Genomic DNA, 12,638 nt, shown 5'->3' with positions numbered 1-12,638 from the left:
CATTACGTAGTGCTCTTGCTGCCTTGCCTTGGAAGCTTTGTTTGGATGTGCCATGCAGCTTCCCAGAGCTGGGTAATTTATTGGGGTATATTACTAATAACGCTGTTGGCAGTCTTAAACATACTTTCAGTTTGCCTGTTCAACATATCTTAATTTACACTGAGGCCCTGGTTTATTCAGACCTATCTTTCAGTGCAAAGGGATGCTGTTTGTTACATACCTCGGTAAGAGTTGTGCTTTCCTGTCTGGGCGGTGTGACACTGGAGTAGAGAAAACAGAAAACCAACAACAGCCTGAGCTCCTTTAAATTGCACTCCTGTGTAACAGCATGCTATCGGTCCTTTGGCAGGTGAGAAAAGTCATTTGATCACACATTCCCTCCATGCCAGCATGTAGAAATTTCACACTATATAAGCACACTTTTCTATAAATATTTTTACAGTCCCGAGGGAAAAAAAATACAAAAATACAATGCATGTCTGCAGCAGGATGCGAGTAGAAGCTCCTAATGCACTGGGGTACCGCTCCTTGGGGAATTGAGTTTGACTAATAGCCGTTACATGGTGCACTCATGCCAAAAGCAAAACATTTGTGTCCACAAGAGGCCAAGTGAGAACGTCATTGCTGTCGGGGATGATTAACTCTGCTCACAGAGGCACAGAAAGAGAAATTGCTTTTGCCCTCTTGTCAAGGTGGGAGCAGAATTTTGTGTATGAAATACGTACACCTAGAGGATAAAATCACTTTTTTGGAGACATGGAAACAAGAAGTGCTTAAGTTTTGGATTGTGAGAGAAAGTAAAGGCCAAGAGAGAAGGAGAAGGTTAAGTGGAGTAGGATAAATAGAATTATTTAAAAACCAAAAACTTAAGAAAAATGTTTGCTAGCAGAAACCCCCTGTTTTCTGCAACTGCATTGTAACTGAAGCATAATGAACATTAGTTTTGTCAGCATGACTTTGAAGCACTTTGATGCTATAAAATACTCTTGTGTGTTCCAGTCATCTGCAGACTTAAAGTTCAGCAGAAATACTTTATGGTCCATTAGCACAGTAGTACAGTGGATCACTGAAAAGGTTCCAGGCTGTGTCTGTTGTTTCGCAGTCAGTGGTACACCTTCCTCCTCACCTGCTTCCCTGAGGACAAAGGACATTAGTGCTGCTATATTGTAAAGCCAGCTTCAAAGTGAACCGATGGCTTCTGGTAAGAAGCTCATTGCTATGCTGTAAATAGCATGGGACATATTAAAAAGCCTGAACCTGGCACATTAGTGATCTTGACAAGGAAAATACGGCTCATTTAGCAGAACTGGTATTTGGAGGTCATGCTCAGTTTAAATAAAACAGAATAGTGTTTTCTAACCTGTCCCTGGTCTTCTCTCGGCTTAGCCAAAGTAGTTAGGATTGATGCTGGGTAAAATGTTCATGTGAATTAAAGTTGGCAAATGTTCCTCTCTGGTTGTATAACAGGCATAGAGAGATGTTGCAATAGTTATCTCTAAGTCAAGCAAATAAAATAAATAATGATTCTTTTGTAAATCAGGGCACTTCTGACTTCAGATGAGTTCAGGTCGGATTAATACAGGAACTGAGCTTATTTTTTGGCTCCTAGCTACCTGGCTAAACTAGTAGGCTGCTTCTCTGATATGGTAGTTCTGGCTTCTTTCTCGGTTGGGCATTGTGGGTTTGCTTGATGCCAAATGGAAGCTGCTACCATCTTAGTGAAAAACAAAAACAAAAAACCCAACAAAACCAAAAACTTCTAAAATGATTAAAGAAATGTTCCAAAGTTTCATTTGAAATCTGTAGAAGAAAATGCACTCCTCGTGTTCTGCTATAATTGAATGTTTTTTCTTTAAAATACTATGGAGGCAGGAAGGTTTTCCATTCATATTTGCTGTCAAAGAACAGATGATGTTTCATGGAAGTCTGTCGTGTTTTCTCTTGTTTCTTAAAAGTAGGGAACATTATTTTTTGGTGACTTTACAAGAGGTCGGAAAAGAGCCAGATGCCTGATTCTGGTTTTAATGCAATAATTGTACTGAACTATGAAAAGACATTACTAAACTCTACTGTACATTGTTCAGCCTTGCTAGATATCGAATATTAGGTTACATGTCAATAATATGACTGTTAAAAACTGGTTCGAGAGAAGAATATGAAGCTGGCATAGTATGTGCTGATGATAACCTCTGTGCCGTCACATCACTTTCTGATCCTGTTTCCTAATCTGGTGGGTTAATGGAGTGAGAAAAGTGTATTCACCACAGGAAAATCTCTCACATGTTCTGTTTTTGAGAATGTGATCTATTCAAAGGTGATTAACAGACATGCTGACTGTCACATAATTTGTCTATAAAGTTACTTTTCCTCCCTTTCTTTCTCTCTCTCTCTCTTTTTTTTTTTTCTTTTCTTTTTTTTTCTTCTGACATAAGATCCTCTCTGTATTGGTTAGTGTGAGATCTTGCACAGTGAGGTTTAAATTAGTATGCAGTGAGAGTCATCCTTACTGTCCTGGGATACAGCATCATCATTACAAGGGGGTTTCAGGGAAGGGACAGGGGGTGCAGCCTGTGCTGTCATGCTTGCTCTGCTTTTTACTCTCTCAGCTGTGGGGCAGGGGCTGGTGGGCACATCTTAGAAGGTCATAGAAGGTCTTGATTGAGTTGTCCAGCATGCCTGATGGCAGGGTGTTTTATGCTGCTGTGTTGACTTTATTTTGCACCTGTGGAATCCAGCTTTATCCTAGGATTAAGCTGCAGCCTTGCTTTCCTTGGTAGGGAGTCTGAGGGAGGGCACGAGAAAACAACACAGGGGAGTCAAGGAAATGGCAGCTGGAACTGAAGGCAATGCTGGAGTGTACTCAAGGGGTCACAGCAGTACTTTGGTATACAGCTTCTCTTCTGTTCGGAGGCCTTGAATGCTATTTGCTGGTTTGTAAACTTGTATTGTGCAGCACAAAGGTAGTGATGCTTATGGTTAACCGTGACTAAGGGCAGAGAGCCTGTTTTCCACTGCTTACACCTTCCAGCCAGAGCTTACGATTTCAACCTGGAACTTTCTGCGCCTGGTGTCTACAGCAGGGTCATGGTTTTGTTTCTTTGTTAAAAGACTTCTGAAATAAGAGTCTGGACATGATTTTCTGGAAGTAAGCAACATGGATATATGTTTATGAATAAAAGTTGTAGCAGCAACCTACTTTGTGCCAAGGGATATGACTTTGGTCCTCTTGAAAGCATTCCTTTTGTTTTTTGGCTGAACTAGCAGTCTCTCTCTGAAGAGTTGCAGTATATGCATGCTGGGTTTGGAAAATAAGTTCTCAAGACATTCTTTCAGAATTAGAGTACCCAGTAGGACAGTTAGGTCCTGAAGGTGAGTTTTATCCCACCTATGTTCTTTGACTGAATTTGGTGAATAACCTATTGATGATCAATAGGTTTCTGCCCTTCTAGTGGCCTAAAGGAGGAACGCCCCACTTCCACAGTATACTGAAATTTTGGGTTGTTGGTTGGTTTTTTTTTGTTTGGGGTTTTGTGTGTATAGTTTTAGCATTTGTGTGTGTGTGTGTATACATATATATATATATGAAATATATATTGATCATCTTGATAAACTTTGACAGTAAGAGCAACAAACTGAGCCCCAGTCTTGACATCTGTAACTGAAGATTTTAATGTGATGAATAATACAGAGTGCTTAATTCTCTAAGAGTGAAGTGAAAATCTGTTTTAACTTAGTGGTTCCACTAGAGATCTGTGTTGGGACCATGCAAAGTATTCTTTTCTTTTGGTGGAAATCATCACCTGCAGAGTTATCTTTTTGAAGATGAGATTTTCATTTTACTATGTGTTCTCTACTGAAGCATGAATACAGCATGCTCTGAAATTTCAGCTTCTCCTTTAGACATACAATAATTAGACATAATCCAATACCACATAATCTGTCTGATAAATTAAACTACTGTATGAGAGCAGCCCATATTTTGTAAAGACCAAGAACAACTGTTTTCTAGCTGAGAGAGCCAGCTGATTTGTAATAGGTCAGGGGCTTTGTGCTTGCTTGCAGCTCTTGCAGGTGCTGGCTGTCTTGTGTTCTTCAGAATGAGAACCTTTTCTGGGAGTACCTAGTGCTGGTGTGCTGTGCCTTGTTTAAGAAGTAAAAGGATTTTTTTTTTTAATTACAATTTTCCCCCCCTTCCTTGGAAAAGGAGAGAAACTATTTTGTGGTTTAGAACAGAAAGATCTGGAGCCTAACACAGCCTCTTGCTCACGCTCTCAAGAAAACATGAGATTGGCAAAAGCCTCTTGTTCCTCTGAGCCTTGCTAGCTTTCCACGAAAGGAAAGTGATGCTTATCTGAAAAGAGCAGTCTAAAGCTAAATAGTTTTTACAAATACATGTTCATGAATTTATTTCACTTAGCCTAAGAAAAACAGCATTTGTAGATGTATATTCTGGATCAATTCCATTGATCCAAGTATCTGAAAGACTGAAAATAAACAGCAATAGTTGCAGAAAACCAAATAAATTTTTTTTTTCTACTTATATTGAGTGCTTTTTTCAGCTTAAGTAGGAACATTTTGCATCTCAGTTGTCAATGTAAAAGTTCAGGTAGTTTGTTTAACTGTAGTAGGACTGGAGGCTTCAGGTGGAGTCATTAATGACAACAACAACAAAACAAGTCAACGAAGCTCCCAAGCAAACCAAAAAGCAAAACTTCTGCCTGGATGAGGGACCTCATTGATGCTGAGGACTTCAGGCTGGTGGGATCCCATTGGTTTTGAGAGGACAGCTGACTTTAGTTGATATGTTGGGATACAGACAGAAATTAGAAGTAATGCAGTTCACATCTGATGGAGGCCCTGGTTTCTCCGTGAGCAGGTTTTGCAGTACATAAGGTCAGGGTAATCTATAATGTTAGTCATGGTCTGTGGCCTGTGGGGCATTTTATTGAGGATTATTACTATAATGATTATTTTCTTTTTAAAATCCTGTGTTTCTTTTCCCTCATTTACTTCCCTCTGTTTACCCAGTTACCATAGTCTCTTACTTTCCTTCTAAAATTCCTTCTTGTCCTTCTCTCCTCCAGTGTTCACATCCTCTTTCCATCTTTCTTCCACAGCAAGCATATTTTTTGCTCACTTCCTGTGAAGATTCACCCACCCTTCTTATGCAAAGAGCCATTTGACTTTCCTACCTTCTATTCCCATTTTTTTTCCTTCTCTTGAGCTCTTTCTTCATATCTTCAACTCTACTTTCTTTTGTTCCTCCTATTTTCCTCCTGTTTCCCTTTCCTCTCTCTTCTCTTCTATTGCTTCCCTCATGGTCAGAGTTTCCAGGTGGCATCTCTTCCTTTATGCTTCTTGAGCAGGTGATGGGCAAGTATGGTAGCTGCATAGGATGTGGTGATGAAAACATAAGCCTTGTGTGTGGTAGGGGTGAAGGACTCCAGATTCTTCTATCTACACCATGTCTGTACCTGCCTCCTGTGGAAGGCATGGCTTCCTTTAGAAGGATCTCATCTCTCTTTTCTAAGTTCGCATCAGTAGAAGCTGCTGAAGCACTCAATGTGTCTTGAGAAATCAGGTAGTGCTGTTACGTTTAACAACACACAGGTTTTTGAGACAAACTTCTAATTCTTCACTTTCTTCATGTAGTTGGAAGATAAGAAATAGGATGATGCTTTATTCCTCTCCTCTTCTACTCTACCCTGCAAACACTTTTTGGTATTAATTCTTGCCACAGCCCCAGGAATCTCATGTGTGATTTTGTTGTGCACTTTTATGGGTTGTTTTTAAAGCATGGCTGCTGCCATGCATACAGTGCATGCTGTTTGCTTTGCCACCATATGCAATGTCTAGTCTTTAGTCTACCTACTTTAGTACATCTACTACTTTGTCAATTTCTGCAGTATTCAGCCCAGCAAAATATTACTACTCAACTTTCAGTGGTGCGTGGTATAACACTTGCCCTTTTCCCAAAATTTGTGTCTGTCTCCTACATCTATTTACTGAAAACCATTACTGACATTTCTGAATTGGAGTGGTTGGTTCCAAGGAGAATATTTCATAGCATCATAGTATGGTCTGGGTTGGAAGGGACCTCCAAAGGTCAGCTAGTCCAACCCCCTCTGCAGTAAGCAGGGGCATCCTCAACTAGATCAGGTTGCCCAGAACCCTGTTGAGCCTCACCTTGAATATCTTCAGGGATGGAGCCCCAACTACCTCCCTGGGCAACCTGTTCCAGTGTTCCACTTCTTTCATGGTAAAGAATTTGTTCCTAACGTCCAATCTAAGTCTGCTCTTCCCTAGTTTGAAGCCATTGCCTCTCATCCTATCACTACAGACCTTTGTGAACATCCTCTCTCCATCCTTTTTGTAGGCCCCCTTCAGGTACTGGAATGTTGTTGTTAGGGCTCTCCAGAGCCTTCTCTTCTCCAGGCTGAACAGCCCCAGCTCCCTCAGCCTGTCCTTGTAGCAGAGGTGCTCTAACACCCTGATTGTTTTCATGGCCCTCCTCTGGATCCACTCCACGAGGTCCATGTTCTTCCTGTATACCAGGAAGAACATGTACCCAGTATTGAGGGCTCGAGAGCTGGACACAATACTCCAGGTGAGGTCTCACCAGAGCAAAGCGGCAGAATCACCTCTCTGGATCTGCTGGCAATGCACCTTTTGATGGAGCCCAGGATGTGATTGGCCTTCTGGGCTGCAAGTGCACACTGTCTGCTCATGTCCATCTTATTGTTCGTCTTTTATATTTAGCCATCTAAATCATTAGCCCCAAAATTAATCAGCTCCAAGTGCCTGTGGAGAGGCTTTCTACCTCTTTTCCCTTTTTATCAGTTACGAGTTTTTTCTCACTTCTTTGTACATTTCCAACTTAACCTTGTTCTTCATCAATGCTGTTGGACAACACTGATGGAATACTTAATCTGAGGAGTACTTAATTCATGCATTGTACTATGCCACATTTGCATAGAATTATTTAAAAATGCAGAATTCTCTTGCAACTTCTTACTCCTGATGGCCAGGTAAAGCTAGCAATGTATCCTTCAGGCCCATCCTGTTGCATGTTGGAATCAAAACTAAATGTTTGAGCAATTAGCATTGCATTACCTTTATTTATGCTAGCAGTGGCAAATTTTGGTGTAGATACCGGTCACGTTGTAAAAGCCTTTTTGGTAGCATTACTAAGTAATAGAAACACCTTTTGATGTTAAGACCTGGAATTCAGAACCGACATCTATTCTTGAAACTCTGCGTGAGTAATTCTTACTCATATAACTAACAATACTGACTTCAATTAAGTAAGACAAGTCCAAGCATATTCTTGCATGGGAAAGATGACAGTGTTTTTAGAGCTATTTTTAATGATGCATTTAAAAATCTCAGTTGTTCCAATCCTTCCCTTTTTCATTATTGTGGCACAAAAATAAACCGTCAGCTGTTTCTGGCTGGTATCCGCAAAGTTAAATTTGTGTTCTTTTGAAGCTGAATAGAAGGAAACATCATGTCTGTGGTTTCACCATCTGCATATAAAATAGTCATTTATTTAAAAATATTTGTAATATCTAACCCTTTGATTTTCAGAACTGTTTATTTATAAAATATTCTAGCTATTTTATAGTCCCCAAGTAGCTTAAGTTCCACATTTAAGTCTTACGTGGCTCAACATCAAAATCTATTTGTAAAGGTACATGAAAGCTAATTTAATCAAAGGAAGAATTAGATAAAGACTACTTCTTATTAGAAAGAACTCATTAGAGGATGATGACTTAGTGGTGAGTCCTTTCATGAAGCCTTTATGAAACAGCTTTTAGCTTAATGGGGAAGTTAACTATATTTTCTGGATATGGAAGTATTGGGTTTTTCCCTGTAATTTTTCTAATGATAATTTAACTTTTTTTCTCCCCTTGAGAAACAGAGGGAGAGACAAAAAAAATCTGAGCAAATAAAATAATTTCTAAGGAAGAACAAATCGACCAGTGACAGCTTTTAATGTAGTAATTTAAAGGGCCAAATGATAAATTAATGGAAACACAGGTTCTTGTATATTGTTTTGGAGACTAAGCACATTGAATTGTTTCACAACCAGCATGCCTAATTATTGTGTCTGCCACATTCATCTATTTAAATCATTCCCAACTTCTGGATTGCTGCCTAGAATATTACTGCAATATGTGTTTCAACTGGTTATTCTCTTGTCATGCGTAACTTCGGGAGGGAGGCAGATTTTGTTCAGAAAGAAGGAGTACAAGTGAGCATTGGCAGTATATTTATAATGTCTGATAAAAAGGAATGATGGGTTTCGTAATGTTGATGCAAATGAGTTACATGTGAACTGATACTGTATTTGTTTTGTCAGGTCAGTGACTTAAAAAGTGCCTTTGCCAAGTCACTTTTATGAGTGAGGACTGCTACGCTTGTATTCTCAAAATCCCGTCTTTGCCAGCCAGACATTGCCTTCACCTTACACCGGGTGGAAGATACCTCAGCTGTCTCCGTTTGCCAATTAGTTGATGGGAAACTGAAAGCAGAAAAAGAGGAAGAACAGTAATTATCACTATTCCTGGAACATGAACAAATGACTGCATTGCTTTTCTTGTGTAATCAATACCAGCGAGCAACTGTCAGAGAACTACTATTCTATCAAGGAGTGCCACTTCATCAAAGGACCTTGGCTTGAAACTGGTGCATCCCTGATATAATCTACAAGTTCCCGTGTTTTCCAGACAGAAATGTGACTGAGCATGATTTTTCCCAGCCAAAAGTCTACAAGTGGGACTTAATGATTGATGAATGACTGCTTGCTGATAAACTTTCTCTGTTTATTCTGCTTTGTGTGCACTGGACGTCATTAATCGTTTCCTACTTTTTTTTTAACTTTCTTTTAACTTTCAGTAGAATTTTTTTTTTCTGGGGGTGTTTTGGGGTGGTGGTTTTTTTTTTCATTTTCTTTTCCCCTCTTTTTGGCATTAGTTTTGGAAATCCCTTCAGCATATTTCACTTGACAGAAATTTACAAATTCTAAATCAGCTTTTCACCATGGCTCTGAATGTTGCTCCCGTCAGAGATACAAAATGGCTAACATTAGAAGTTTGCAGGCAGTTTCAGAGAGGAACTTGTTCACGCTCTGATGAAGAATGCAAATTTGCACACCCCCCTAAAAGTTGCCAGGTTGAAAATGGAAGGGTTATTGCCTGCTTTGATTCATTAAAGGTAAGAAAAAATTGCATGTGTAGTGAATACGCTACTATACTGTACTGAAAGTGTGAAATGAGTTGCAATTAAACCGGGCTAATCGGAAAGTGATTTGTTCTTGGTAAGATGCATATTAATACAAATGTTGTTTGTTGTAACTTTTATTTATTGAAGCTTTTAGAAGATTTCTTTCTAAGGATTTTATTTTCCAGTGTCAATATGTTGTTTACAAGAATTGTGTGTGACTGGTACAGAATTGCTTACAGCTGGTGGGACAATTATATCCTCCTGAGCACATTTTATGATTTAGCATTGTTTCATGACAAACGAAAACGCTAATGGCACAGTACTAGGACATTACCAGAGTCCTAATGAGGCAAATCGTATAGAAAGAGTGCAGACTCTTTTGTTTAAATCAACAGAAGTAGGAAAAGTCTATCCATTACTTCAGTTTTGACACATGTTGTTTACCCTTGGTATTGGAGACTTGGATAAGTTAATAGCATTAATAATTACATGTATGTATAGTGCAGATACTAAAGTTTGGAAGAGAGTGAAGTGGTTCCCTCCTTTGGAGGATATTTTAGCAATTATGTTGTTAAGACTTGGCTTCCTAATGACATCTGGCACGCTTTAGGAAACTATTTTAAAAGAAAATGAATGACCTCGTGGGATTTGGGAGAGGAGTACACAGTGTTTTGTGTGATGATACATTGCTGTTCTCATGTCAACAAAATGGAACATCTTCTTTCATATCAATAAGTAAAGGGGGAAATGAGCATTTTTTAAAATTCCATTTTGAGAGCTTCGCTTGTGGCTTTGTCTTTTGGCCATGGGAGAGTGCTTGCTCTTTAAATTTAGTCGTGTAGTTTTTGATTACTCACCAAGGCAGCTTTTACTGTGGAAGCATCAATGTGAACAAGAAGAAAATTCAGTGTTACTTGAAAGCGTTGATTTGTCTTTATTATAACTTTTTTTCTGATGCAATCCGAGATACTGTGTTAGGTATCTCATACATTTTTGTACTTCTTCTTTTGAGGATTTAGAAGAGAACAACTTGGAGAAAATGTTTATATTGTGTATATTTTACAAGCCAGAACAGGACCTTTGGAGTCATGGCAGTATGTCATTGAATCTATTAATGACCTTAATCCATGGATTACTTCACGATAAACTGTAACAGCTTCTTTGTAGAAGGTCTTCTGTGCTGGCTGTCTGCCAACAGGATAATACTTCCCCCTCCCCCCCCCCCCCTTTAAACAGATAGGCCAGTGTGTCCAGCAAATAAGCAATAATCAGCTTTTATGAAAAACTAAGGAGTCAGTAGAAGGTTTTTTTAAATACAATTTAAAACAATTGTAAGGAATCAGGGCTGTGGCTGGGAGGCTGGAGGTGGGCAGCAGGGCTTGGTCACTCCTGGTTTGCCAGGACAGATGATTTGCAGTGCAAGAAGTGCTGCTGCTACTGCATCATCCTGGCCAAAGCAGCAACATGCCTGTCCTCACTACCTAAGGACAGCGTTGCCCTCCCTGACAGTATAGGCCACTCACAGTAGAGTTGCCAGCTATATGAGCTGGAGACTTTTGTGCAGGGATGGCATTCACCCACAAATTGCAACCTAAGCTAATACCCGAGGAAGATCTTGAGGAATTGCTGTGGATAACTTGTTGCCATGGTCTAGTCATGAGGTCTGTGGTGACAGGTTGGACTCCATGATCTTTGAGGTCTCTTCCAACCTTGGTGATACTCTGATATTGTGATAACCAGCACCATTGCTCAGTGGAGAGAAGTCCAACCCATGTTAAAGTAATCAAAACATGCAGGTGTGTTTTGTCCTAGTGTGGGAGGGCATCTGCTCCTAGGGGCCAGCTTGCTCTAGCCTGGTGGTGGCTAAAGTGGTGCTGCTCCATGCCACTGCCTGTCATCACTCTCTTCCCAGCTGGCAGAAGGAAGTGTGCACCTGGGCCTCCCATCTTGAATTTCCTAGTTGAGTCTGTTGAGTTAAATTGCTGATAAAGATGGGATTATACCAAGAAGCCAGATTGTGGCCTGAAGCAGCAGAGGTGGATATAGGTTTCTTTACGCCAACCCTGTTGTAGGCAGAGGGAGATACGATAATGGGACACCAACATCTTCAGCTGCTGCTCGTAGCTGCTGAGCATGAGCCAGAGCTGTGTTTCAGTGTGCTGCCTGACCCTGCAGTGCATAAAAAGCTGTGAGGGATCATTGTGAGTGTGTGGCTCTTGGCTGCAACTGCTACCCTTGCAGCCATTATCTCCGTTATTCAGAAGAGTGTTTGTAACTCGCCATATATATGTCAAGAATGTGCCTGGTTAGCTCAGTTTGCTTATGCTTCTGGTTGAGGGACTTATGTCATTAGTTGTAAAAATCTATCTGATGCATAGCTTTCAGGAATGCTGGTGTTTAATCATACAGTTTCAGAATAAGGCTTTTGCACTCAACTGCCTGGATAACTTTTCATGTAAGTAAATAAACAGAACAGTCTAGAATTATAGATAAAAATCAGAATGTAATTAAAAAAAGTAAGAGCTGTTTTCCTTGCTGGATGCTGAACCACGCTTTAATGCAGGCAATTATTTAGAGTTTATTTACATAATATCTGGAGCTTTGGAGACTTAGCTTTTTAATGATCCTGGTTTAGTATACCTGCTGTATAAATAAATTATAGTGGGTATGTTGAGTCTCTTTGAATAAACATCTTCCTACCCAGAGAAGACAGAATTTCTTTAGTCTCAGACTGGGGATATGTGTTACATTTGGGTGGTTAGGCTGCTCCTTCAAATGCTCTGAGACAGGCTTTCCTTTACATACTGATCATTCAAAAGAGCCACTGTTTTCAGAAGGGATATGAACTCTCCTGCATGCCACCACCTTTCCAGATTTCCAGGGTAGATGAGGGAGCATGCAATCAGTATCTATCAGCTGGGTCAGACTGCCAAAGCACAAGTTCAGAGCTACAGGAGAGAGTCCATTGAAAGGCTAGAAAATTGGATCTTGAGCATCTTTCCTATGATGAAAGGCTGAGACAGTGGGGATTGTTCAGCATGGAGAAGAGAAGGCTCAGTGGGATCTCATCAGTGTATTTAAATGCCTGAAGGGAGAGTGTAAAGAGAACAGAGCCAGTCTCTGCTTAGTGGTGACCAGTGATAGGACCAGAAGCAATGGGCACAAACTGAAGTATGAGAAGTTTCTTCTGAACATCAGGAGGCACTTTATTACTGCAGGGGTGACAGAGCACTGTCAAAGGTTGCCCAGAGATGTTGTGGAGTCTCCATCCTTGGAGATATTCAAAAGCCACCTGGACGTGGTCCTGGGCAGTTGAGTCTAGATGGCCCTGCTTGAGCAGGGGTTTGGACCAGATGACATCCAGAGGACCTTTCCAACTTCATCTATGCTGTGATTGCATAACCAGAAGCGTT

At 40.3% G+C, this 12,638-nt stretch overlaps 1 protein-coding gene across 11 annotated transcripts in view; it reads left to right on the top strand.

Moving 5' to 3' along the window:
- The window catches only part of MBNL2 (muscleblind like splicing regulator 2), a 114,560-nt gene that overhangs the window by 28,747 nt on the left and 73,175 nt on the right, over positions 1-12,638 (top strand). For 10 of the 11 annotated variants that reach the window (XM_054162938.1, XM_054162939.1, XM_054162946.1 and 7 more), the window contains exon 2: positions 8,363-9,216. In XM_054162938.1, coding sequence (XP_054018913.1) covers positions 9,043-9,216 — 174 coding nt within the window. In that variant the 5' untranslated portion in view covers positions 8,363-9,042. Of the gene's footprint in view, positions 1-330; positions 350-8,362; positions 9,217-12,638 lie in introns of those variants that run through there. The other variant, XM_054162940.1, reaches the window with a different exon arrangement.

This window comes from Dryobates pubescens, chromosome 7 (genome assembly GCF_014839835.1).
Source record: "Dryobates pubescens isolate bDryPub1 chromosome 7, bDryPub1.pri, whole genome shotgun sequence".
Taxonomy (NCBI): domain Eukaryota; kingdom Metazoa; phylum Chordata; class Aves; order Piciformes; family Picidae; genus Dryobates; species Dryobates pubescens.
Note: the sequence above shows the minus strand (reverse complement) of the source record. Positions and strands in the feature narration are given on the sequence as shown.